Source organism: Mizuhopecten yessoensis, unplaced genomic scaffold, assembly GCF_002113885.1.
Source record: "Mizuhopecten yessoensis strain PY_sf001 unplaced genomic scaffold, ASM211388v2 scaffold10757, whole genome shotgun sequence".
NCBI lineage: Eukaryota > Metazoa > Mollusca > Bivalvia > Pectinida > Pectinidae > Mizuhopecten > Mizuhopecten yessoensis.
Genome location: NW_018408706.1, coordinates 60263 through 87101, shown reverse-complemented (window position 1 = coordinate 87101; position 26839 = coordinate 60263). Strand labels below are relative to the sequence as shown.

Below are 26839 nucleotides of genomic sequence, written 5' to 3'. Positions count from 1 at the left end.
CAATTCAAAGCTTTGAATAGTTCATTATGAAAGATCAGGGGTGAATGAGTTAATCAGATCCTTATACTAAAATATATCATACCCATATTTTCAACTGTCATGATAATTGTAGTTTTTCCTTTATATGTTTATGACATACTGATTATGTTTTCTAGAAATGAGCTACACAGGGTTCATACTGTGTAACTTTTGATCTTCACTGTGATTCTAAATTCTTTGCAGATTCAAAACTTCAGAAATTTCTATTCAGTGAAACCTGTCTAATTTGAATCTAAAACCTACAGGATTACAATTAAAAAAAATCTTAGGTATCTCTTTTTATAGTCAAGGGGCCATTACAACTGATGTCAGATATGACAACATCAGAATACTAATGGTCCAGATACTGTAAGACAGATCTTGTCTTAGTGTTTACAAAGCTTTAGATAACGAAAGAAAAACAAGACTTGCCCGGTATGTTCTTTCTCATCAATTCCACTCCCAAAAAAGTTAAATACTGTAAATTCAACAATGTGCAAATTATGCTTTGCTGCTCTGAAGGCAAAAAATGGTACATTTAATTTTATAATTTAAGCCATTTTGCAGTATGCAGTGAAGCCCTATATTAAGTTTAATACTGCTGATGATTATAGTACTAGTTATCACTTACGTGATTAATTTACAAAATTCAAAAAGATAATGTTACCTTACAAACCACACTGTAGGGTATAGTAATTATGAATACATTCAACATTCCCTTATCAATTATAGGTTCTAACCTCTCCAGTTGAATTGTGTAGAAAGTGTTTTATTCTTAAATCTTGCACTTTCTTTATCAATTATCGTTTTTTTTTTATTTCTGTATGCTCAAATTTCGAACATCTGTAAATCTGTGAAATATATCATAGGATGTAATTTGTATTGAATGCATCTGCAGTAAAACATCTTGAACAAATATTTCCTAATTTCCTAATAATGACAATAAATAATAAATTCATATCTGATGGTACTCTTTACTTTAATTATCCTTCTACGATTTTATCTTCCATCATGTTACAGGAAAGACATCATTTCAGTTAGAGCACTGTTACATTAGTTTAACCTTTGTAACATGTTTACAGCGATATTGTCTATTCATCATCACGTAATTACAGCGATATTGTTCCTTCACCGTCACATATATACAGCGATGTTGTCACTTCATCACACATATTTACAGCGATATTGTCATTCATCATCACACATATTAACAGCGATATAGTCACTTCATCACACATATTTACAGCGATATAGTCACTTCATCACATATATTTACAGCGATATTGTCACTTCATCACATATATTTACAGCGATATTGTCACTTCATCACACATATTTACAGCGATGTTGTCACTTCATCATCACCATAACATTGGCATCTCGTTGTTGTCTGTAACTATGATATTTATGTCAAATGATAGATACCCTAGTTCTATAATAACCATATAATATTATGTATTATTATGTAAACAAATTGTATATTTTAACTTACAAGTATTTATGATGAGAAAACCTAAATTTTAATTGTGTAAGTGTATTTTTGTTCATGTGTTTAAGCATTTGTCTTCAGTGGTTGTGATTTTTTATGTTGTTATGTACCACAGCAGGTATAACTGTAACCTGACCTGCTTGTCAGTTCAGCAATGTATATATAGAGGGTCACATATCCTGTACAGGGTTACCTGTATCAGTCATTGTAAGGTTATCTAGATCTGTACATGGAGTTATAGGGTAACCTGTATACTGATCAGTATAGGGTAACACAAATATGTCAGTACATTGTTACCCTATACTGATCAGTATACAGGTTACCCTATAACTCCATGTACATATAACCTTACAATGACTGATACAGGTAACCATGTACTGACATATTTGTTTCCCTATACTGATCAGTATACAGGTTACCCTATAACTCCATGTATCAGTCATTGTAAGGTTATCTGTACATGGAGTTATAGGGTAACCTGTATACTGATCAGTATAGGGTAACAAATATGTCAGTACATGGTTACCTGTATCAGTCATTGTAAGGTTATCTGTACATGGAGTTATAGGGTAAACTGCATACTGATCAGTATAGGGTAACACAAATATGTCAGTACATGGTTACCTGTACTGACATATTTGTTTCCCTATACTGATCAGTATGCAGTTTACCCTATAACTCAATGTACAGATAACCTTATTCAGCAGGAACAGGTTACCATGGGCTGTCATATTTGTGTTTCCCTATACGGATCAGTATACAGGTTAACCTATAACTCCATGTACAGAGAACCTTACAATGACTGATGCAGGTAACCCTGTACTGACATATTTGTTACCCTCTACTGAGCAGAATACAGGTTACCCTATAATTACATGTGCAGATAACCTTACAATGACTGATACATGGAGTTATAGGGTAACCTGTATACTGATCAGTATAGGGTAACACAAATATGACAGCACATGGTAACCTGTTCCTGCTGAATAAGGTTATCTGTACATGTCATAATAGGGTTACCTGTAGGCATGGCAGTATAAGGTTACCTGTATGCATGTCAATGTCAGGTTGATATAGGGCTACAGTATACATGTCAGTATAGGGTTTCCTGTATACATGTCAGTATAGGGTTACCTGTATATAAGTGTCAGTATAGAGTTACCTGTTCATGAGTCAGTATAAAGTTTCCTGTATACATGTCAGTATAGGGTTACCTGTATAAGTGTCAGTATAGAGTTACCTGTTTATGTGTCAGTATAAAGTTACCTGTTCACACACGTCAGCATATTGTTACCTGTTCACATGTCAGCATATTGTTACCTGTTTACATGTCAATATAGAGTTACCTGTATATGTGTCAGTATAGAGTTATCTGTATATATGTCAGTATAGGGTTACCTGTATACATGTCAATATAGAGTTACCTGTATATGTGTCAGTATGGAGTTATCTGTATATGTGTCAGTATAGGGTTATACCTGTATACATGTAAATATAGAGCTACATGTATATGTGTCAGTATAGGGTTATTATCTGTATACATGTTAATGTAGAGTTACCTGTAAACATGTATAAGTTTCCCAAAGCATGTCAGTATATGGCCATGGTTATCTGTACATGTAAAACTATCTCTAAATGTCAGTATAGGGTTATTATCTCTATACATGTTAATGTAGAGTTACCTGTAAACATGCATAAGTTTCCCTAAGCATGTCAGTATATAGCCATGGTTATCTGTATCCATGTCCATACAGAGTTATCTGTACATGTAAGACTATCTCTAAATGTCAGTATAGGGTTATTATCTGTATACATGTTAATGTAGAGTTACCTGTAAACATGTATAAGTTTCCCTAATCATGTCAGTATATGGCCATGGTTATCTGGACATGTAAGACTATCTCTAAATGTCAGTATAGAGTTACCTGTATACATGTCAATAATTGTAACCTATATATATTAAGTCAGTATAGGTTTCCCTGAGCATGTCAGTATATGGCCATGGTTATCTGTATCCATGTCCATACAGAGTTATCTGTACATGTAAGACTATCTCTAAATGTCAGTATAGAGTTACATGTATACATGCATGTTTCTTTCATTTCAATCCGTTGATGTCATAAAAGTTTTGTTTTACTTTCATACATTTGAAATTGCTAAGAAGCTGCAGAAAAAAAATGCCTCATTAACTAAACACAATTTGAAAAATCACAAGAAAGATATGACTTTGATATGGATACATCAATACACCAGAAAGAAATGAATTCCAATCTTCTGTATATGGGATTAGTTATACGGTTGCAATGTGTTCAAAAACCTGTATTTTCCACATCCAAGGTGAACTAAGATAATTAATCCAGCTTAAATCCTGAAGAGTAAAAGGTATTGAAAGTCACACTGACTCATTTAAATGAAGCCTTTTGACTAATTCTGCCTTATTTTAGTGGACTGACCTAATTTTAGGTGACTGGACTTATTTAAGTCAATTTTAGAGATTTCATTTTTGCTTTTGGCATTGACATTGCTATTCATTATAATTCTACCATGCCCCTTCAGAGCAAGTGCTGACTTAAATGTATCAAGTTGGTGGTAAATCATTTCTGCATCATTATAGTACAAAATTTTCTTAATGTTTTGGACTCATTTTCCTTAGTTTCCATGTTTAAGCTGTCCAATATCCCATGCTTTAGACATATCTCTTGGCATCTACATGAACTGTGTGTGATATATCTTATTGTTTATCTATGGTTACCTATATGCTGTATCTCTTTGATATCAATGATGTGTCCATAGAATTCCATTGTGTATCAATATGATGTATCCATAGATATCCATGGTGACAAGGATGTGTCCATAGGGGACCAGTTAATCCATGGTGTATCCCGGCTTATCCATGGTATCAATGATTTGTCCATAGCTGTAGGTTATAGTGTTTTATTGATGGTATCCCATACTGGATCTGTGGTAACTTTTGATATTTATGTCTTACTGTTTATCCTTTGTGGATTAATGGTTACAGAGATATATCCATGGTGTATGTATGGTGTGTCTATGGAGTACTTACTTAGTGCCCATGATTAATCCAATGTATCCATGGTATATCTATGGTGTGTCTATGGTTTATCTATGTTAACGTTATGTCTGTAGTGTTTCCAGGGTGTCATCCATTGTGTATCTATGATATGTCAATGGTTTACCCTTAGTGTATATATGATGTATCAATGGTTTACCCATAGTGCATCTATGATGTGTCAATGGTTTACCCATAGTGCATCTATGATGTATCAATGGTTTACCCATAGTGCATCTATGATGTATCAATGGTTTACCCATAGTGCATCTATGATGTGTCAATGGTTTACCCATAGTGCATCTATGATGTGTCAATGGTTTACCCATAGTGCATCTATGATGTATCAATGGTTTACCCATAGTGCATCTATGATGTATAAATGGTTTACCCATAGTGCTGTGCATCTATGATGTATAAATGGTTTACCCATAGTGCATCTATGATGTGTCAATGGTTTACCCATAGTGCATCTATGATGTATAAATGGTTTACCCATAGTGCATCTATGACGTACAAATGGTTTCCCCATAGTGCTGTGCACCTATGATGTATAAATGGTTTACCCATAGTGTATCTATGATGTATCAATAGTTTACCCATAGTGCATCTATGATGTCTCAATGGTTTACCCATAGTGCATCTATGATGTATAAATGGTTTACCCATAGTGCTGTTCATCTATGATTTATAAATGGTTTACCCATAGTGCATCTATGATGTATCAATGGTTTACCTATAGTGCTGTGCATCTATGATGTATCAATGGTTTACCCATAGTGCATCTATGATGTGTCAATGGTTTATCCATAGTGTATCTATGATGTGTCAATGGTTTATCCATAGTGCATATACGATGTGTCAATGGTTTACCCATAGTGCATCTGTGATGTGTCAATGGTTTACCCATAGTGTATCTATGATGTATCAATAGTTTACCCATAGTGCATCTATAATGTATCAATGGTTTACCTATAGTGCATCTATAATGTATCAATGGTTTACCCATAGTGTATCTGATGTGTTAATGGTTTACCCATAGTGTATATATGGTGTGTCTATAGTATTTGGTGTATCCATTATACCTATGATATATTAAAAGTATACAAGAAAGTGTAGTGTAACAATCAATACAGTGTATCAGTAATGTATGGTTACAGTGTATTGTGTGTTGGTGATTATCATTGTATTATTTTAAACCCTCTCCTGTGACACTATATACAGGCCAGTTGACTGTATGACTTCAGTAAGAAGGTCTGAAGATGTTATTTTTCTTTGTCGTTATAAGTTGTACATTGTGTCTGTCGTATTTTGTTCTTTTTGCTCTTTAAAAAGAGATGGAACAAGACATTATGGTTATGACCATGTTTTATATGTTTTACAATTTTTCCATATAAAATCCCCAACAGTAATGAGTGTTTTGTTGTTTTTTATTAGCCTTGTCAGACCAAGGTAAGCTCATGCCATATGAACACCCAACTAGTGTACTCCAACAGTGTTAGAGGTCTACACGGCGAGATACTTTTGACAGGCGCCTACCAGCGGCCTCTTATGTTATAGGAGTACCAACTAGTGTATAAATAGGGTGGGAATCTCAACCATTTCTAAGTTATGGCTCAGGGACTAAGTCTGCAGGGGTGGGCCAGACCCCAGATCTATCTTGGGAAGCATAATGTATTCATCTCTTTATGCTCAGTAATGGTGTTTATGGTTACAAGGTGGGGACTACTGCATACACATGCCCTTCAAGTTTGTTTAAGTACTTGTTTATTTCCATGAGGCGATGTCAGATGTCGACTCTGCTTTGGCAGCTAGTAGATATTCTTCCACAGACCAATTCAAAGTGTCAATTGAATGACATCACTTATTACATCTAAATGATATCACATTTCAGAATGTCGGCCGATATATGGAACTGGATGTTTTGAACTAAAAGACAAGATCAATTATAGCTTGGCCATGTCACCGAGCAGTTACTCGGTCATAATATGAAAGAAGTTGAGATTCCAAATCATGAATGCAACTTTTAAGCATGAAGAGACAGATACACTCATGCTACCATGATTGACCCAGGATCCTGCTGGCTCCCGGGGACTTCAGCCATGAATCATAATGTGAAAAAAGTTGAACTCCCTAACTTGCTATGAATGAAAAGAATTTGGGAATCACAGTGTTAAAAATCTTCCCTCAAGGCTATTGTCAAAATTTATTAATATATTTGCCAAGAAGCAACATTGGCCAGGAAATCTAATATATCATATATGGAAAAGAGTTGTACCCCGAATGCGCAAAGGCAGATCACAAAATGTGGAAACATTTACAAAATCGCCCTTCTTGGGATCTTCTTTTTTGCAATGTATGCTCAGATATCCAGGTGAGTAATACAGCCAATCTAGACCTCTTGTTTACGAACTGTACCTCAATCAATCACAATGTTTTGATGATTATGACAAGTCTTTTAATTAACAAAACAAGACAAAAACAACAATAAATTATTCAAAACAATTTTATTCCATTGTAAATACTCAAATGAATTTTGTAAATTTCAACAAAATTTTGCAATGGGTTCAAACACAATTTCATCAAAATTACATGTATATTAGAACTTCAACTGATTAATGATTGCCTTATATATAATTTGAAGTTCTTTGAATCAACAACTGTTTTTCAGAAAATATACAATTACTAGCTTTAACAGTGTAATTGAATTTCATATCATTCAGTTAAAAATTTTCAACATTTTATAAACATGTATTCAAATTCAGGTATATTTTTGTACATTTCATACAAATGGAGGTAAACGAGATCATACTGTTAAAAATAAAGGGAAAATATCTCATGTCAAATAACGAGGCAATGTCAGCAAATCGATACAATAAAACAAGCTTATTGCAAATTCTTCCTGATAACAAAGTCACAGTGTGTTCCATGACAGGGAAACGGCATAGCAACGTCCCAAACTCTGTAACAAAACATTCTCATACAATATGTAACTAACCTCTTAGGTTCAGTGGGGCTCAATTCATGATCAGAACCCAGTATTGAAGATAATTAAAGGAGTCTATCATATATAACTACGTGTATGTGTAGTGATGACACCAAAGGGTAGAATTTCCCCTATATCCGATACTACATAATGATTGAATCTTTTCCTCCAACCTCCTACCCTGGAATAGGTTAAAAATCAACATGGCAAATACTGTATAAGTAAACCTCAAGAACAAATTTGAAAAGAAGAGGAAAATGTATGGTTTAATGCAGGTAAACTTTAATTCTAATTCATTTAAGATGTAACAAGGCAATCGAAAATATTTGCAAACTTCAGGTATAACCAAGATATACTGTCTACAAATTTCTCTTTTGCATATGAATTCCAGATGGCGATTGTTTATGATGTCAATGATCCCGAAAGATCATGAAGTTGACTTTTAACTCATTCAACCCTGAACACACATTTGAACCTTTCCAACTCAAAGGTTGGAATAGTTCATTCTGAAGTTTCAGGGGTGAATGGGTTAATGATGTGACAAACACTAGTGCGAGCCAGAAATTAAAGATCAATGTATAATTCTGTCTTATTTTGAATATTTCTGACTTCACCAACCACGGCAGATAAAGAAACCCAGATATTGGAGAAAACGCACCAAAAAATCTTAGAATCGTTGTTTCTTTCCTTAATTTTAGCTGTTATGAATTAGAATAGGGATAACCCACCAGTATTTTGAGATTTGCATTGCCAGTAAAACTCAATTTATGACAGTATAACCATGATATACCACTACAAATCTAAAATACACCAGGGTTTACCCTTAAAAGTAAAGCAGTTTGCAAAAGCTGCACATCAAGTTTGTTTAAGTACTTGTTTATTTCCATGAGGCGATGTCAGATGTCGACTCTGCTTTGGCAGCTAGTAGATATTCTTCCACAGACCAATTCAAAGTGTCAATTGAATGACATCACTTATTACATCTAAATGATATCACATTTCAGAATGTCGGCCGATATATGGAACTGGATGTTTTGAACTAAAAGTTTTGTTTTGATGCACTCCTTTAAAAATAATTCAACTGGGGGTCACCAGGTGAGATGCACCCATGCATGAGAGAGATCCCATATGGGTGTTCCTGACATGGAACATGTGTATATTGTATACACAGCACTGGGGAAAAAATCTATAATTCATACGCTACAAATTCATGTATCACACAAAATCTGATGTAAATATAATAAATGTGAAATACAAGCAACATCATTTTTAACAAAAATCAGGGCAGTGTAAATTGTCCAGAGACATTGATGACAGAAAATATCAACAAAACAGAACAACAGAACAGATTAATCAAGATGAAGTTAAAAATCTTTTAATAACTGATTTTCATAATTGATCTTGATGTAAATGAGTTTCCAGTTCATGTACTTATATATCACTGTATACCGGGAAACATTTTCTAAGTCCAATATTCGTCCTTTATCGATACATTCCATGTTTACCCAGTGTGTGCATGTGGATTTTGTAATACATATGTTAATTTGCGTATCACATGTAATAAATAGGTATGCTACAGTCTACTAATATTCACTGTCATCATCTACTTGCTCTCACTTCAAAGCGTAGAAAAGACGAAAATTAAACTGCCATGACAATTTCCCGGTACACTCTATGAAGCTGATTTTGTCCTTTTTGAATTGAAATATATAATATCAGCATCTGACACATCAAAATAAAACATTCAGTATTTAACAGGACATGAAGATACAGAACGTTGTTCCCCTCAATGAAGTTTACAGTTAGGCATAATTTCATCAGGGTAAAAATACACAATTTTATGTCATTTTCTCAATAAAACTTTAGGTAAATATAATTTCATTATGATAATAATGCATTTAAAAAAAAAAAAAAAAAAAACATTTTTGCACTATGATAAAATTCTAAACAAAATTTGACAGAATATGAAAATGAATATGAAAATAAATAGATGCTAGTTCATTATAAAAATGCAGGATATAAATTAAGCAAACTCATTTGTATACCTATTTCTGGTGATTCATTAAGGTTTCTGCAGCAAATACATTATTAGAATGTACACTATTTCAGAGTTAATCAAACAAAATACTTTTAATAAACCACTTGAAAATGATTGACACATATTTATCCTTTTTTTTTAATATCTTCCAAAGATTTATCCATCTGCATATCAATAATATATCATAGACCACATTATAAGAATATCACCAGTATAGCATTTTACCTTGTTTGGCATTCTGTACAAATACATTAGAAGAACTTGTTAAAAGGAAAAAATGTTCAGGTCAGATGGCCAATGAGCCAAACATTTTGAGTGCGGAGTTTTTTCAAACCAATGACAGAGTGGAATTTTTGGGTGGATGATCCTCCGATTCCTGATGCCAAATGCAGCTCTAGTGTGTCAATATATTTGTGGCGGTATGTTTTCATAATAAATTCATTAGTAATACTTTAACTTTTGTAGCACAACATTAACAGTATAGAATTTAATGTTCACTGTACATGAAATATCTCAAACAATAAATAATCAATAATTTGACACTATTACTAAAATTTGCATCAAGGACACCGGTAAGGATAAAACCAAAGCACTCAATATCAACCAATGACAATCTTCCTCTAGGACTCCTCTTTTGGATGGGATATTGAGTGGGAGATTTCCTCCTCCTTGCTGTCCTCTTCACTATCGCTCTGTGTAAGGTCTATGACGGCACAGTCACTGTCGTCAGACTGCAGACTGTCACTGTCTGCTGTATTATTCGCAAGGTACATGGTGATATCTTCTGGCATTTTCTCATTGTTTCTTTTGTACAGTGCTTGCTGGATTTTGTCCAGTCTTGACCTTGGGCATATCTTCTTCAGACTTTCATCGCTGTTACTTGAAGACACTGATGTGCTATCATCAGAATCATCCTCTGTGTCATCATCATCGTCTATAATCATGACATCCTCATCCTTACCATCTGTTGAATCAAACATTTCCCTGGCCTTCTTTGTGACCTTATTGACCTCCTGACTTGGAGGTAAGGTCATGTCACTGTCTGACTCGTTGCCATGGACATTTGTGACATCCCCCTTATGACCACATGGTTCTTGCTCGTCAGATTCTGAATCAGAATCTAAAATCGCTATAACAATATTGTTTGTTTGTGTGTTGGTGAGAAGTTTTGACGAGGGTTTTTGAGGGGATCGTTTATTTTGCTGCCTTTTTTGTTTGACCCCCTGCTCTCCGACATTGTCTTCCTGAATCTCCACCAGAATGGTCTCTGGCTGAGGATTAGCATCAAGTACACACTGACAAACACTACGAGAGGTTCCCGGAGTGTCACACGATGACAGTCGGTGTACTCCCTTCCTTGACATACTAGGATGTTTCTTGTCCGACACAATTTTCTCATTGGTTGTCTGGCATGCATGTGACGTAGGTACCAGCTGAACATCCTGTTTTCCTTTGTCACTGATATAAGATTGTTCATCATAGTTTTCTGTTAAGTCTGTAACCTCAAAACCTTCCGATTTTTCAGACATCTCCTGAGACAGTTTCTGCTTTTTCGTATCTGTCTGATTTCCTTCACATACTTGTACACCTGTATCGATTTGATTTTCTTGTTTGTCCTTTAGTAACTTTATTTCACTGCTCTCACAATCAAAACTGTCACTTTTTTTACCTTCACTGTCAACTTTCCTGTCCGTTTCAGATGGGCCCTGAATACTTGTGACTGAGACTATTTGACATTCTCCTTCCATCTCACCCACACAGAATCCATCATTACTTTCCTCAAACAAATCATAGCTGCCATTTTTCTTCAAGTCTTTAGAATGAGTAGAATCAGTATCTTTGGGTTGTTGTTTAATAGAAGAAGATACAGTTCTAGAATTCTCATTGCAATTTTGAGAAATGTCCACTATTTCATTTCTGCTACACTCAGAACTAGACTTATCCTTGTGATTAAGTTCAGACTCTGAGTTTAAGTGTTTGTTTGAGGTCTGCTCCAACAGTTCATCATCGGAGTAAGACATGGTGAGAGACTCAATTACTGATACTTCCACATCTTTATCCAAGTTTTCTTTGTCTTCCTTAGCGTCATTGCTTGTTTCCATTGAATGATGATCATTCCCCGATGTTTCAAAATCACTCACATCCTTCTTTAAAAACTTTTGACTTGAATCCGTCTCTTCCAGTGAACTATCTACATCTCCCTGATAACCCTGCAACTTCAAACTTTCGCAAGAATTGGCTGTCGTGTTTGCTTCTCTTCCATTTGTGACACTATTGTCTACCTTTTGACTAGATTTATCTCCAATACTGTCTTTATTCACAACCTCAGATTTCTCCTCACTGTCTCTGTCAGTTAGCATGGATTCCTCCCTGATCTGTGTTTTTGAGTTTGTTGTTTCCTCGCCAAAATCTGGAATGTCGGGTGACTCCCATGCCTGCTGTCCGACTGTCTGCTCCTCATCTTCAAGGAAGGTAACTCGGAAAGAGTTAACTTCCTGTGAGGAACTCTGTGAATCTATGGCATCTAACAGGCTCTGTGGTGGAGTTGAAAGGTCATCTCCCTTAAAGCCACTGCAAGGAAAAATAAAACAAATAACATTGAATTGCATTAAAATTTGAATTGTGATCTGTATAATAAATTTTGAGAACTTAATGATGAGGTAAACTAGACTTTTCACCAAACTTTAGAAATATTAATTCATTATTTTTAATTTTGGTCATTGTAGTAGTATCTCTTACAAATTTTAAGTGATTTCTCACCTGTTTTCCTGCTGGTCATCACTTGATTCACACAGCAGTCCAGTATCGCTCATCTCACTATCGTCATGGTTACTGCCAGCGTAGGAACTGTGCACATCAGATATCTCACTCTTCATGGGGGTGACAGCTTCCTGTGGAGACATTGGGGGCACATTCACTCCCTCTCTGTCCCCTTCCGGGCCAGTCCCTCTTTGATTTTTCACAGGGGTTATGTTTCCTTCCACACTCCTGATACGCTTGAGGTCGGGAGATCCAAACACAAGGTCATCCGAGTCACTTGAACCTGGAAAAAGAGGACACTTTTACAGAAAGGATGTATAACTGGTTATCACTTTTACTGCCTAGTGGATGCAAATGATATAAAAGTTGAGAAAACTTTTTGTTAAATGATACACATTGAATTTGCAGCCTTACTGTTTTTTTATAGACTACCGTCCATCCCAACTGTCTACTGGCCTCACTATAACTGATAACTCAATGAATATTCAACAGGATTTCACATGCCATGCTTCACTGTATGTAACTCTCGCTGAGCTTTCAACCTGGAACACTCCCCTCCCCCAACTTAAAATCTTATACAAGCCATTCGGATTGGTATGTCTCGTCTGTGTCTCGCTTTGGCCATCAATGCACATATCAGAGAAACTAACTTAAACGCAAAAACTCAATGGTGATGGAGATGCTGACAATGTCAGTGGACCATGAAAGGTAGGCCGCATCCAGCATTTGATGCATGGGTTGAGATGTACTACGACCTAAGATGCATCTATGGTGCAAGTTTGGTTGGTATAGCACTTTTACTTTCAGTGAAACTAAGTTAAACGCAAAAACTTAATGTTGACGCTGCCGCCACCACCGCCGGAAGAGCAACACCTTAGCCTCGCTTCCATTACTTCGTGGCAGCGAGACAAAAACTGCATCCTGTCTTACTCTTTACCTACCTACTGTAGAGAAAGCCAGCTCCTACATGCTATTTTTCAGAAAACATCACCACCTTACGAATTGTAACTAAGGTCTCGTCATCAATGTATCACACGTTTGATGTTGCTGAGCAATGGGTTCACCAGGCCATGACAATTCATTTTTACTGCAGAAAAGTATCAATCACTACAGTGTGATGTAAACAGTAAAATATCCACCCGCTCGATAATTGCCTAAAAGTAAAGCGATGGAACAAGTGGACCATGTGGTAGTTATAATCCCCATTTACCGCCGATCATGACCTTAAATGTACAGACAAAATATATTTTATTTGAACCCAATAAACGTATTTTTCACAAAGTGATACTTTTTACTTGGTATTGAAAGCAAATATTGACAAATCCATTGAATAACTATACTTCATTGTACTGCATACCTACTGTGTGTACCATTAAATTAAATTTAAAGCAGTTTTGATATTGTATAATGTTAAAAGGAACTCACCCAATCTTGATAATTTTCTTTTCCGAAATTTCCTTTTTTTAAGGGTACCAAACGTTTTATTGACCGTTTCATATTTCTGCTCGTCATGTTCTAACTTCAGGAAATGGTTAAGCCTCTTCTGAACCTGTTCAAAGGAAGAAAAGAAGACATTTGGACCATTTTTTTTATATCGTTTAATGGACAAACCATGGATAATGATGAAGAAAAGGAAATATCAGTTAAAAAGTATACAATATAATTGAAGTTAGAACTTTGCATCACTCCCGTTTAATGATATGTCACACAACATATCAGTAAACGGGAGCAAAGCAATGATCTAATTTTGATTAGATTGAAAAATATACACAATAATAGTACATGTCTGATGAAAAGAAAGGTTTGCATTATTTCTTTATCCAATGTAATCACATGGTTTGGAAAACAGATTTTTTTCTATACAACAAATTTGTGGAATTCATATATCCCCCTGTGATTCACAATCTAACTCAGCCTGAGATATGTCAACATGTCTTACATAACAAATTTCATTGACACATTAGCAAGGCAATTATTGCATGGAAACCAATTATCCAATCAGAATGTACATGTATAAATATGCATCCATCACACTGACTATCAAATTCAGTCTCAAACATGTTAATATGTATGTGCATACCATTGAAATTTGACCATCATTAGTTCAGTTAATACATTGAAACTAAAACATGACAGACAGACAGGGCCAAATTAACATCCAATTCAAGTTTCCTTTAAAAAACTTTTAAAGGAAAAAACTACTATAAAAACTACTGTTGCGTATCATAATCTGTTCAGAAACAGACAAATGTAAGTTGGTCAATGAAAATAGCAAGATATCATCCTGTTTACCTCGCCTAAAGATGAGTCTGGTGGCGGCTTAACGTTGGGACGGACCTTTCCTGGTCTGAGATAGGTGACAAGGCTGCGCACCTCACTGTAGGATGAGTGGAAGGAATAACAGGCGCGGTAGATCCCGTGCGTCCTCTCCACTATGTTTGCCAAGTTCAAACGCATCTTCTTGGTGAAGTACATGGTTGAGGGTAAGATCACCATCTTGTTGAACTTGGAATGTTTGGGAGGTTGGTAGCCGCAGGGTAAAGAGTCACGGTCACCTCTTGCAAACATCTGTAACCAACAAAGTAAATGATAACTCATGATTAGGAGGAAGGAACCAACGTCCGGTAAGTTAATTTAGAGGAATGTTTACACTCCCCTTCTAGGTGTCAGGAGGATACCTAGCGGTACACAGAAGTCCTCTTAAAATACAGCAGATAAATGTGTTGCTTCTCTTCTAAACAGGTTATGTCTGCTTCGTATTACATATTACTGATTCAAGTTTTTAGTTTATAGGAAAATATCAATATTTTTTTCATACCAAAAAGATATATCTTATAAGCATGGGGTGACTTTTACATTTGCATGAGTATGATGCATGAATGAGAATACACACAATATATAGGTGAATAATTCCTTACAAGAAAAACAGAATTAATATAACGTTTAATGAAAAAACCCACTGAAATATCTGTTACTTGACTACATTTGAAAATATTGAAAGCACACTTTAAGGTATCAATAAATCTTACATCAGGACCAAGAGTGCTGTCATTGGCCTGACTTCACAATACAAGTGCTTTATTACACTAGTCTGGTGATATAGAGAGCACAATAGTATTGCAGTAAAAAAACAATAATGTCAGTATGTACATGTTACAGATAAACAATTGAAAAACACTTTGGTGCAAACAACAAGCAGTCTACATACAATAAAACAATTTGGAATTAATTCTGCATGTATTGAAATTCTTATGTATTAAAGCACTGAAATAAATTTCATGAAAGACTGCAGGTTTACAATGTATTATTCATAAAATGATAACAGACTTTGAACATTTGGCTGATGTAGTTAATACAAGGAGAACAAGTCATTAAAACTTATAATGTTAACTGCTAACCTCCCCTAGACAGGCGTGGATTGGTGTCTCGTCGGGGTCAGAGGTGAAGATACCTTTCAGGTCTGAAATCTGTTCATATATTCTTACTTTGGATTTTGACACATGGACCTGTAACAAAAGTAAAAACAGATAAATATTTTCCTGTTTTATAAGTTGCAGGGTAATTATTTTCAAAATATTTGGCTCATGCATTGTTTGCCCTCCATAATGAGGGCAGATTTATTATCACAGAAAACATAAGAAATACTTTTAATAAAAATATTGATTGAATGTGAAGATCAGCCTAACTACAGTGGGCAAATAACAATTTCAACTGGCATAGGGCAAAAGTTTAACTGAGGGGAAGTTTCTATACACAATTGCTTTTATAGGGATACTAAAACAGCAAAAAGGGTTAGACAAAACTTTCAAATCCTGTGACTGACAACAGTGACATGTTGGGAATGAACAAGATAAACCTTATATAAAATTATCCTGAAATACAATATATTTTAGATTCATTTTACTGATTAAGATTTCTACGGGCCCAATACCTTAAGTTGAGTTCTGGTGGAAATTTCCTTCAGGAGGTGCTCATGGCCGTACTGTGACCGCGGAGTAAAATGCACTACATGACCTTGACCCTTGGCTATCCACTCTTTGACCAATCCACTGACAGCCTCGACGCAGTCCTGCCGGCTAGGGATGTGGAAACAGTCTGGATGACAAAAGGTTGTGTCCACATACAGGCTTTGGATGGGCTTCACACTGCAAGAGGTGTTGGACTTTCGATAAGTTACAAATAAGTTATAATACTATTTATTTGATGAAATTCCATATGACACTGATTTTTGAATTTATGCATTCCCCTAACAAAGTATTTCCTTATGAGCATAAAAAATGCATTCCATCAGTGATCACTATGTATAAATATGAACTACATGAACTCAGAAAATGAACTCTCCGAGTTCATATCTGAACTGCATGATTATATTGTATTGTTTATTACCTTATAGAGAAGTCTATTACTATACGGTCATTAAATACCACCTGTGTTCTGACAGTTACATGAATATACAGAAAGTGCATATAGCCAGAAAGTTGATATAATTCATAATATTACATTTTTTTAAAGTCGACATACCAGGTAAAGCAAATTTGACTGTAACAACCTGTCCCTGTTGTGGTGAGTGGGTGATTGTAGTAATTTGAAGTGTGTGTCTTGACTGATCTCTACTGTGTGATAGAGAGTAGCAAAGAGATATATTAGGCAGGTATCCTGACTATTCCTACCTGTAATTGCTTTGGGGGGATGGGGGAGGCCAGATTTATAATATAGACAGTCAACTTGACTGTCCCTAATTATCTGTCCCCGTTGTGAAGGGCAGTGACAACAGATATATATATTATAGGTAGTCACCATGTCCCTTACCTGTCCTCATTGTGAAGGGCAGTGACAACAGATATATATATTATAGGTAGTCACCATGTCCCTTACCTGTCCTCATTGTGAAGGGCAGTGACAACAGATATATATATTATAGGTAGTCACCATGTCCCTTACCTGTCCTCATTGTGAAGGGCAGTGACAACAGATATATATATTATAGGTAGTCACCATGTCCCTTACCTGTCCTCATTGTGAAGGGCAGTGACAACAGATATATATATTATAGGTAGTCACCATGTCCCTTACCTGTCCTCATTGTGAAGGGCAGTGACAACAGATATATATATTATAGGTAGTCACCATGTCCCTTACCTGTCCTCATTGTGAAGGGCAGTGACAACAGATATATATATTATAGGTAGTCACCATGTCCCTTACCTGTCCTCATTGTGAAGGGCAGTGACAACAGATATATATATTATAGGTAGTCACCATGTCCCTTACCTGTCCTCATTGTGAAGGGCAGTGACAACAGATATATATATTATAGGTAGTCACCATGTCCCTTACCTGTCCTCATTGTGAAGGGCAGTGACAACAGATATATATATTATAGGTAGTCACCATGTCCCTTACCTGTCCTCATTGTGAAGGGCAGTGACAACAGATATATATATTATAGGTAGTCACCATGTCCCTTACCTGTCCTCATTGTGAAGGGCAGTGACAACAGATATATATATTATAGGTAGTCACCATGTCCCTTACCTGTCCTCATTGTGAAGGGCAGTGACAACAGATATATATATTATAGGTAGTCACCATGTCCCTTACCTGTCCTCATTGTGAAGGGCAGTGACAACAGATATATATATTATAGGTAGTCACCATGTCCCTTACCTGTCCTCATTGTGAAGGGCAGTGACAACAGATATATATATTATAGGTAGTCACCATGTCCCTTACCTGTCCTCATTGTGAAGGGCAGTGACAACAGATATATATATTATAGGTAGTCACCATGTCCCTTACCTGTCCTCATTGTGAAGGGCAGTGACAACAGATATATATATTATAGGTAGTCACCATGTCCCTTACCTGTCCTCATTGTGAAGGGCAGTGACAACAGATATATATATTATAGGTAGTCACCATGTCCCTTACCTGTCCTCATTGTGAAGGGCAGTGACAACAGATATATATATTATAGGTAGTCACCATGTCCCTTACCTGTCCTCATTGTGAAGGGCAGTGACAACAGATATATATATTATAGGTAGTCACCATGTCCCTTACCTGTCCTCATTGTGAAGGGCAGTGACAACAGATATATATATTATAGGTAGTCACCATGTCCCTTACCTGTCCTCATTGTGAAGGGCAGTGACAACAGATATATATATTATAGGTAGTCACCATGTCCCTTACCTGTCCTCATTGTGAAGGGCAGTGACAACAGATATATATATTATAGGTAGTCACCATGTCCCTTACCTGTCCTCATTGTGAAGGGCAGTGACAACAGATATATATATTATAGGTAGTCACCATGTCCCTTACCTGTCCTCATTGTGAAGGGCAGTGACAACAGATATATATATTATAGGTAGTCACCATGTCCCTTACCTGTCCTCATTGTGAAGGGCAGTGACAACAGATATATATATTATAGGTAGTCACCATGTCCCTTACCTGTCCTCATTGTGAAGGGCAGTGACAACAGATATATATATTATAGGTAGTCACCATGTCCCTTACCTGTCCTCATTGTGAAGGGCAGTGACAACAGATATATATATTATAGGTAGTCACCATGTCCCTTACCTGTCCTCATTGTGAAGGGCAGTGACAACAGATATATATATTATAGGTAGTCACCATGTCCCTTACCTGTCCTCATTGTGAAGGGCAGTGACAACAGATATATATATTATAGGTAGTCACCATGTCCCTTACCTGTCCTCATTGTGAAGGGCAGTGACAACAGATATATATATTATAGGTAGTCACCATGTCCCTTACCTGTCCTCATTGTGAAGGGCAGTGACAACAGATATATATATTATAGGTAGTCACCATGTCCCTTACCTGTCCTCATTGTGAAGGGCAGTGACAACAGATATATATATTATAGGTAGTCACCATGTCCCTTACCTGTCCTCATTGTGAAGGGCAGTGACAACAGATATATATATTATAGGTAGTCACCATGTCCCTTACCTGTCCTCATTGTGAAGGGCAGTGACAACAGATATATATATTATAGGTAGTCACCATGTCCCTTACCTGTCCTCATTGTGAAGGGCAGTGACAACAGATATATATATTATAGGTAGTCACCATGTCCCTTACCTGTCCTCATTGTGAAGGGCAGTGACAACAGATATATATATTATAGGTAGTCACCATGTCCCTTACCTGTCCTCATTGTGAAGGGCAGTGACAACAGATATATATATTATAGGTAGTCACCATGTCCCTTACCTGTCCTCATTGTGAAGGGCAGTGACAACAGATATATATATTATAGGTAGTCACCATGTCCCTTACCTGTCCTCATTGTGAAGGGCAGTGACAACAGATATATATATTATAGGTAGTCACCATGTCCCTTACCTGTCCTCATTGTGAAGGGCAGTGACAACAGATATATATATTATAGGTAGTCACCATGTCCCTTACCTGTCCTCATTGTGAAGGGCAGTGACAACAGATATATATATTATAGGTAGTCACCATGTCCCTTACCTGTCCTCATTGTGAAGGGCAGTGACAACAGATATATATATTATAGGTAGTCACCATGTCCCTTACCTGTCCTCATTGTGAAGGGCAGTGACAACAGATATATATATTATAGGTAGTCACCATGTCCCTTACCTGTCCTCATTGTGAAGGGCAGTGACAACAGATATATATATTATAGGTAGTCACCATGTCCCTTACCTGTCCTCATTGTGAAGGGCAGTGACAACAGATATATATATTATAGGTAGTCACCATGTCCCTTACCTGTCCTCATTGTGAAGGGCAGTGACAACAGATATATATATTATAGGTAGTCACCATGTCCCTTACCTGTCCTCATTGTGAAGGGCAGTGACAACAGATATATATATTATAGGTAGTCACCATGTCCCTTACCTGTCCTCATTGTGAAGGGCAGTGACAACAGATATATATATTATAGGTAGTCACCATGTCCCTTACCTGTCCTCATTGTGAAGGGCAGTGACAACAGATATATATATTATAGGTAGTCACCATGTCCCTTACCTGTCCTCATTGTGAAGGGCAGTGACAACAGATATATATATTATAGGTAGTCACCATGTCCCTTACCTGTCCTCATTGTGAAGGGCAGTGACAACAGATATATATATTATAGGTAGTCACCATGTCCCTTACCTGTCCTCATTGTGAAGGGCAGTGACAACAGATATATATATTATAGGTAGTCACCATGTCCCTTACCTGTCCTCATTGTGAAGGGCAGTGACAACAGATATATATATTATAGGTAGTCACCATGTCCCTTACCTGTCCTCATTGTGAAGGGCAGTGACAACAGATATATATATTATAGGTAGTCACCATGTCCCTTATCTGTCCCCGTTGTGAAGGGCAGTGACAACAGATATATATATAAGTAGTAACCGTGTCCCTTACCTGTCCCCGTTGTGAAGGGCAGTGACTTGAGAGATGTGATTGGCCTCCCAACGGAAGTCTCCTGTATACAGTGCTGTACCTTCTGATCCCTCAAACAAAAACCTGTAATCATTGACAATTAATTCATGTGCTTTAAAGTATATCAATAAAAAATATTTTGTGCACAAAATATGTATTTGACAGTCTATATATCACACATCTTATTGATTCGCAAGTTTCCTTATTGAATTATCCAATTCCCAATTCTCAGCCTCCAAGATATATCTAGCAGTGATCTGTACATGTGATGGAGATTTCCAATGGACTTCATCACCAACATTTTGAAGCCAAATAGATAACAGTATAGGACATGTGTGATGGATTAACCATTGGGATAATAGCCTGATTGCTTGACAGAGACACCACCACAAACAGGTGTGTTTGAAACATGGTGACATATGGTGGAAAAAGAAAGAAACTTCAACAACATACACTTTATTAAGCATTGATAGGCTATATGAATGCCAACTGGAACATGTCAAATTCTATGAGGAAACACTCTAGCGATTTACATTGTATTTGTGAATGCCAACTGAAAGCTGTACTAACCATTTCTTGAAAAAAAAAAATCTGATAGAAAATTTAAATTATTTTTCAAAATTCAACATTATGCTCAAATAAGTGTGTTTTGTGTACAAACCTGTTGCTTAAAGAAAATAAACCTATTAATTAATCACAATATCTACAGTATTTTACCTGTGGTTAACGTTAGGGCAATTCCACATGTGACCCACACCTGTACAATGTTTTTAACAGGAGAGGGGCCTTAATTAACAATGAGCGTGGGCTTAATTGTCACTGGTCAACATTGTAAATATATTGAAGCAATATATATGGTCTTACATGACAGAGCCTGGACAATGGGCAGCTGGTAGGAGTGTCACCTGAACCATGTCAACCTGAAATATTAACAAATGTTATCACTGATTTACTATTATAATACTGGCCACATTTATCATTGTTACCCGAAAATATAATTATAGCTATTGATTGACCTAAAAAAATATGGTTATCCCTGGTTTACCTAAAACGCTTATGAACAGTAAGTATAAGTAAGGTAAAGCAATGTCAATAGATTTAGAATTATATACATTTATCAAATGAATACAATATACAAATCTTGATATAAGCCAGTAATAACATCACATCATACATCAGTTTTTGTTATTAATTGAAAATCAAAACTCATCCACAAACATTTTGTTTTCAAACTGAACAAAATCATCTGGAACATCAAGGAATGAAAAATATTGGCTTTCTTACAAAATGGTTAGAAAACTAACTCTTTCTCTACATTAATTATATATAAGTCATAAATACATTAAAGGTCAAATTTCACAGAATAGTTATCAGATCTTGTACATACTGTATATTTCAATCACATTTTTGATAAAACACAGTACCAGGTAACTGACATACAAACACATGTCATATATACATAAGATCTGATACATTCTAACTACAGTACAGTAAAACCCCATTAACTCGAACTCGTAGGGTCCAGATAAATAGTTTGAGGAATACATATGGTATTCGATGTATCAGAGTTTCAACCGACATTGTCATTTTTTTAGCAGGTGAGACAACAGACAGTACGAGCACTGTTATTATTGCGGATAGTAGATGATAGAAGAAAAAACAAGTTTAATCAAGATGACAGCATTTAATAATATTTAAAATAGCAAAACATTGAAAACATATAGCAACCGGTATTAAGAAAGTAAATCAAATTAATAAAGCTGCATGTGTAACGAACTTGTCTTTTTGTCATAGTCTGCCATACTGTAATCGGCTTCGTTAATTTTACAAAATATCAAAACTAGAGGAACTCTTCGATCATTTTAAAATAAAGAAATTCTTGAATCCTTGTTATCATAACATTGATTGATAACGAAATTAACAATCACAGTGTATTCAAGTTTGAATATCTTTAAAGTTGGTCAAAAATCCGCTATGTGATATCTGCTTAATATTGCCATGCCTAAATATGGTTTTACACACCCAGTGAATTAACACTTCCGCCAAATCATCAATGTCAAAACACTGTCTGGAAAAAATAAATATGCACACAAAATAATAATGCAGCTACAACAGGGAAATGGTACAGTTACTAAATGATACTGCCATTAATCCTCTAATTATGTAATTAATTAACTAATTAATTAGCGGACACCTGTATAAGCACAATGAGCGTGGACCACAGCCTGTGCCTCAAGAAACGTAGGCGGTAGTGCCGGTGTGATACATGGGTAAAATATGTCAGGCGTAACAGGTCACACCTGTTCAACGAATAGATAAGATTAGTACTATGATCATGACGAGTCGAGAACAAATTTTTGTTCATGGAATACAGGGTATTCGAGGAAAAACGGTTTGACTTATTTTGGGTTACTTTACAAAGAATATGTACGAACTCGAGCAGGACCAAACAAACAGTTGGACAAATGAGGGGTATTCGAGTAAATCCAGTTTGAGGAAGTGGGGTTTTATGGAATCTACAATTATATCTTTCCCAATAAATTTTCCATACTTGTGATTACCTTGCAAGAGGATGCTTGAGGAATGGAAACTGTGACTGGTTGATTGATAGGCAAAGTTTTCTGGTAAAGAGAAATACAATATTATACATAACATTTACATCATTTGTATAAATATATTGGTAAGTGATCGAGGTATATAACCACATCTATAATTAAAATAACACCCTGTCACCACAGGGAGGGCCACGGACACCATTTGTAACAGGAAAGAGAATAGTGTGCTTCCACCTGGGATCTAACCCTCAATCTCCAGGTTCCTAGTCAGACGCTCTACCACTGAGCTAAAGGGAAATTCCCTCTAGCTGGAAGCTAGAAGGTGACTGTAATCCTACTTACAATTAAAACCTGCCACAGGTATATTGTTTCTCTCGTAAACCTTAATATTTCTATCAAACAATTAGAAGTTTTATGTTTAGTATGAACTATCCAACATAAAATAATAAAACAGTAAGTTAAACCACCAGTTCTGATTATCAAGTGAAATATAAGCATTATAAAGGGATATGGCCATATAGAAAAGGAGACACAACCAGACATATTTAGAAATTGTAAGAAAAATGGAAAAATCAACCATGGGCTGGCAGTATAGCCAATAAAGGTGACTTGAAATAATTAAAAGACATTATGGTGAGGGTGTGCTGTACTCATTTATTGAAAATAAAGGGTAACTTTTCCATTACATATTTTGAAAAACAAAACACACAGAGCTACTGGATTGGGGAACATGTAAAATATTTGCTTTTTATACTCACAATATATCTTTCCAGATGTTGATACTTTGGACTTTCAATGAGCAGAACTTTAGTTACATCAGAGCAGTACAGGTAAACTTCAGAGCTATAATACAACATGAGAAATGTACATTAATTATTACTGATGATATATATTTATTTTTTTAATTAAGAAAGCAAATTTTAGTTATAAAAATATCTTACCAGAAGCCAAAATTAAGGGCCCTTAAGTATTCATGAAAGCAAGATTCAAGTTACAGGTCAAATATATTATCATGAATCTAAATTGGATTTTCTATCAGAGATGATGTTGAACTTCAAAAAGAAATTGACTAGTGTGACCTTGTTAGTAGTAATTAAGCCATTTACATTTGGTGATACAGTTGTTTAAAAGATGTTGCTTGTTTTGACCTATGACAAGATGAGCTTTAAAAGTGCATAAACCTTTGCAGATTTACTCAAAGTGTACAGTTTTTCATTACATATACATGTATGGCGTATAACCCTAAATATAATCCTGTTTATTTCTTAAGTAAAACTTTCCAGTAAAATTGTTTGTCAAATCAGTGATCAGGTCAGCTCTGAAACACAAAAACTCTTATAAGTTTTCATGTTATAGTCATGCAAACCACAAACAATCATAAAAAATATGATTGATTAGTCAAAGTGGGATAAACGACTAAACATCAATCAAATTGATTAATTGGAACAATACTAATTCCAGCAACATTACCTTTCTTTGAGTCTTGTTATAAAACTGGATACACTTAAACCAACAGTGTGATCTGTAAACAAACAGAAACATTAGGTCACAGGAATATTAAATATCAATGGAATAAACAAGTCTGTATCTTGATTTGTTGTTTTGTAATGCATATTGTACATGTATGTATTTGATTATGTAATAATAATGGTCATCCAAACAGTTTGAATATCATTTACACTTTTCACAACATGCCAATTTTTCTGTACCAAACGACGATATTAGAGATGGGGTTGGGGACAGTAGTTCCAGAAAAAGGAAAAATCACAATGTTAAGTTAAAATAAATTCTTTGTACAGTTAAATTAGATTTCCAATGTTTGAACACTAGTCAATTGGCTTGCAATTGTTACTACTCCTCTCAAACTCTGTAATGTCAAAACACATCTGTCCTGTGTGAAAACATAACAGAGAATGCAAGAATGGTCAATTCCATGAAGGCAGGTGTGTATCACCTGTCCCTGCTGACAGAACTAGTCTAATCACATTAATGATTATCATATATGTGTCAAAATCAAACTTGAGCAGGTATTTAAAACTATTAAGGCATTTGTAGAAACGTTAATGAACATCAAAGCATCGCTTCAAGGGTTCTCTAACAGGTACTATGTGACTTTCCAAAAAATCCAAGTAAGCTGTTGGTGGCCGGTGTCAGGTAATTTCTCCCTAAATCCTGTTTACCCCGAGTCAGTTCGCTCTAGGTTGTTTCGCCCTAAAAAATGTTAAGAGTGAAATTTGTTAAGGCCTGTTTAGAAGTGTATGACTAAATTAGTCTCATTTGAAGTTTTTCTTAGTCTTTTTTTGTCATAAGACTTGTTAGACTCAAACATATAATGGACCAGACTATCTCCACACAGCATTTACATGAAATTCTTCCAACAACACAATTGTTAGTGAAATATGAAAACAGTAAGATTTTAACTATTTATAATATTTAAACTGATATTCATAACTTAAATAATATGCTTTTATTTTGGCGAAACACCTAGGGCAAACTGTATTTAGGGTGAAAGATCCATATCCAAACCGGATTTGACGAAATGACCAGCTGTAACCCTTGTGGCTGCATGCATATTTATATATATAATACCTGATCTCCTCCGTTTTTTTCTGATGACGCAGTACATTAAAATCACGTCAAGAGCTATGTAATTGCAGCTAGTGGCTATACTGATTTTCAAATTTGGTTACAACTTGAGAAATTCTCATGGAAATCAAAGCATTCCATCATGTATTATTGCGCAATTTGTGGGAAGGAAACATAGAGGTCCAGTGACATCTGATCCCTGACGAAGGGCTAAGCCTGAAAGCTTGGAAAAGAGTGACTTTAAAGTTTCTAAATGTAGTTTTAGGGTGTTTCATGTTTACTTCCAACCACATGACCGCGATTTGAACTTAATAGCGAACTGCATGGCAAGTATTTAATACTCATTGATTAGGTGATTGGAGATTTATTTCAACTACCATACTGTAGGCCTATTAGTATTACCTTCATGAAGATGCGACAGAAAATATACCGTGGAGTTCAAATTCTGTCCATCAAATCTGTCAAGAGATATGTTTCTATATTCACTCATTCGTCCTTTAAAACAACTCATCTTGTTTGATATTACTGTGTACTCCTCGACGTCGATTTACGCGCGATACAATATTTTGGTTCTACTTTCAGTTTCTCATAATCATGTGCCGATCAGAAACATTCTCATATGCAAACAAAATATTGCAATGTCCTTGGTCAGTCGATTAGCAGCTTGCACGTTCATCATTAGTAAAACAGATACAATCAATGTTTGGCAGTCCATTACTTTGTGTACTGACTTCAATTGATCATCTACGAGCTTTGCAATGAACTAAGAAAATCCTTCTCCTCGGCAACAAAATGCTCTCCGACATCCGCCAAAATCAGGGAAGCGATGACGCTTAAACGGAAACGTTTATCAACACAAAGCGTTTAAAAGACGTAGTTGGCT

The 26839-nt window shown here is 35.7% G+C and overlaps 1 protein-coding gene across 1 annotated transcript; it reads right to left on the bottom strand.

Annotated features, from left to right (window-relative positions):
• Positions 1-7092: 7092 nt before the first annotated feature.
• Positions 7093-26775, bottom strand: LOC110462176 (protein artemis-like). Its single transcript, XM_021516015.1, has 12 exons — positions 26359-26775; positions 24841-24892; positions 24129-24213; positions 23377-23436; positions 21680-21735; positions 20798-20899; positions 16293-16506; positions 15760-15867; positions 14654-14929; positions 13787-13910; positions 12362-12644; positions 7093-12172 (listed from the first exon to the last, which is right to left on the bottom strand). Exons 1-12 carry the CDS (start codon positions 26465-26467, stop codon positions 10222-10224), a joined length of 3420 nt encoding a protein of 1139 aa, XP_021371690.1. The 5' UTR covers positions 26468-26775; the 3' UTR covers positions 7093-10221.
• Between the last annotated feature and the right edge of the window lie 64 nt (positions 26776-26839).

Coding starts and splice junctions, on each gene's coding strand:
- LOC110462176 (XM_021516015.1), bottom strand. CDS start 26,467: ATGAGTTGTTTTAAAGGACGAATGAGTGAATATAGAAACATATCTCTT. Junction 16,507..20,797: donor GCCCTTCACAACGGGGACAG/GTAAGGGACACG, acceptor CACCTCTTGCAG/TGTGAAGCCCATCCAAAGCC. Junction 12,173..12,361: donor GATGACCAGCAGGAAAACAG/GTGAGAAATCAC, acceptor TTTTCCTTGCAG/TGGCTTTAAGGGAGATGACC.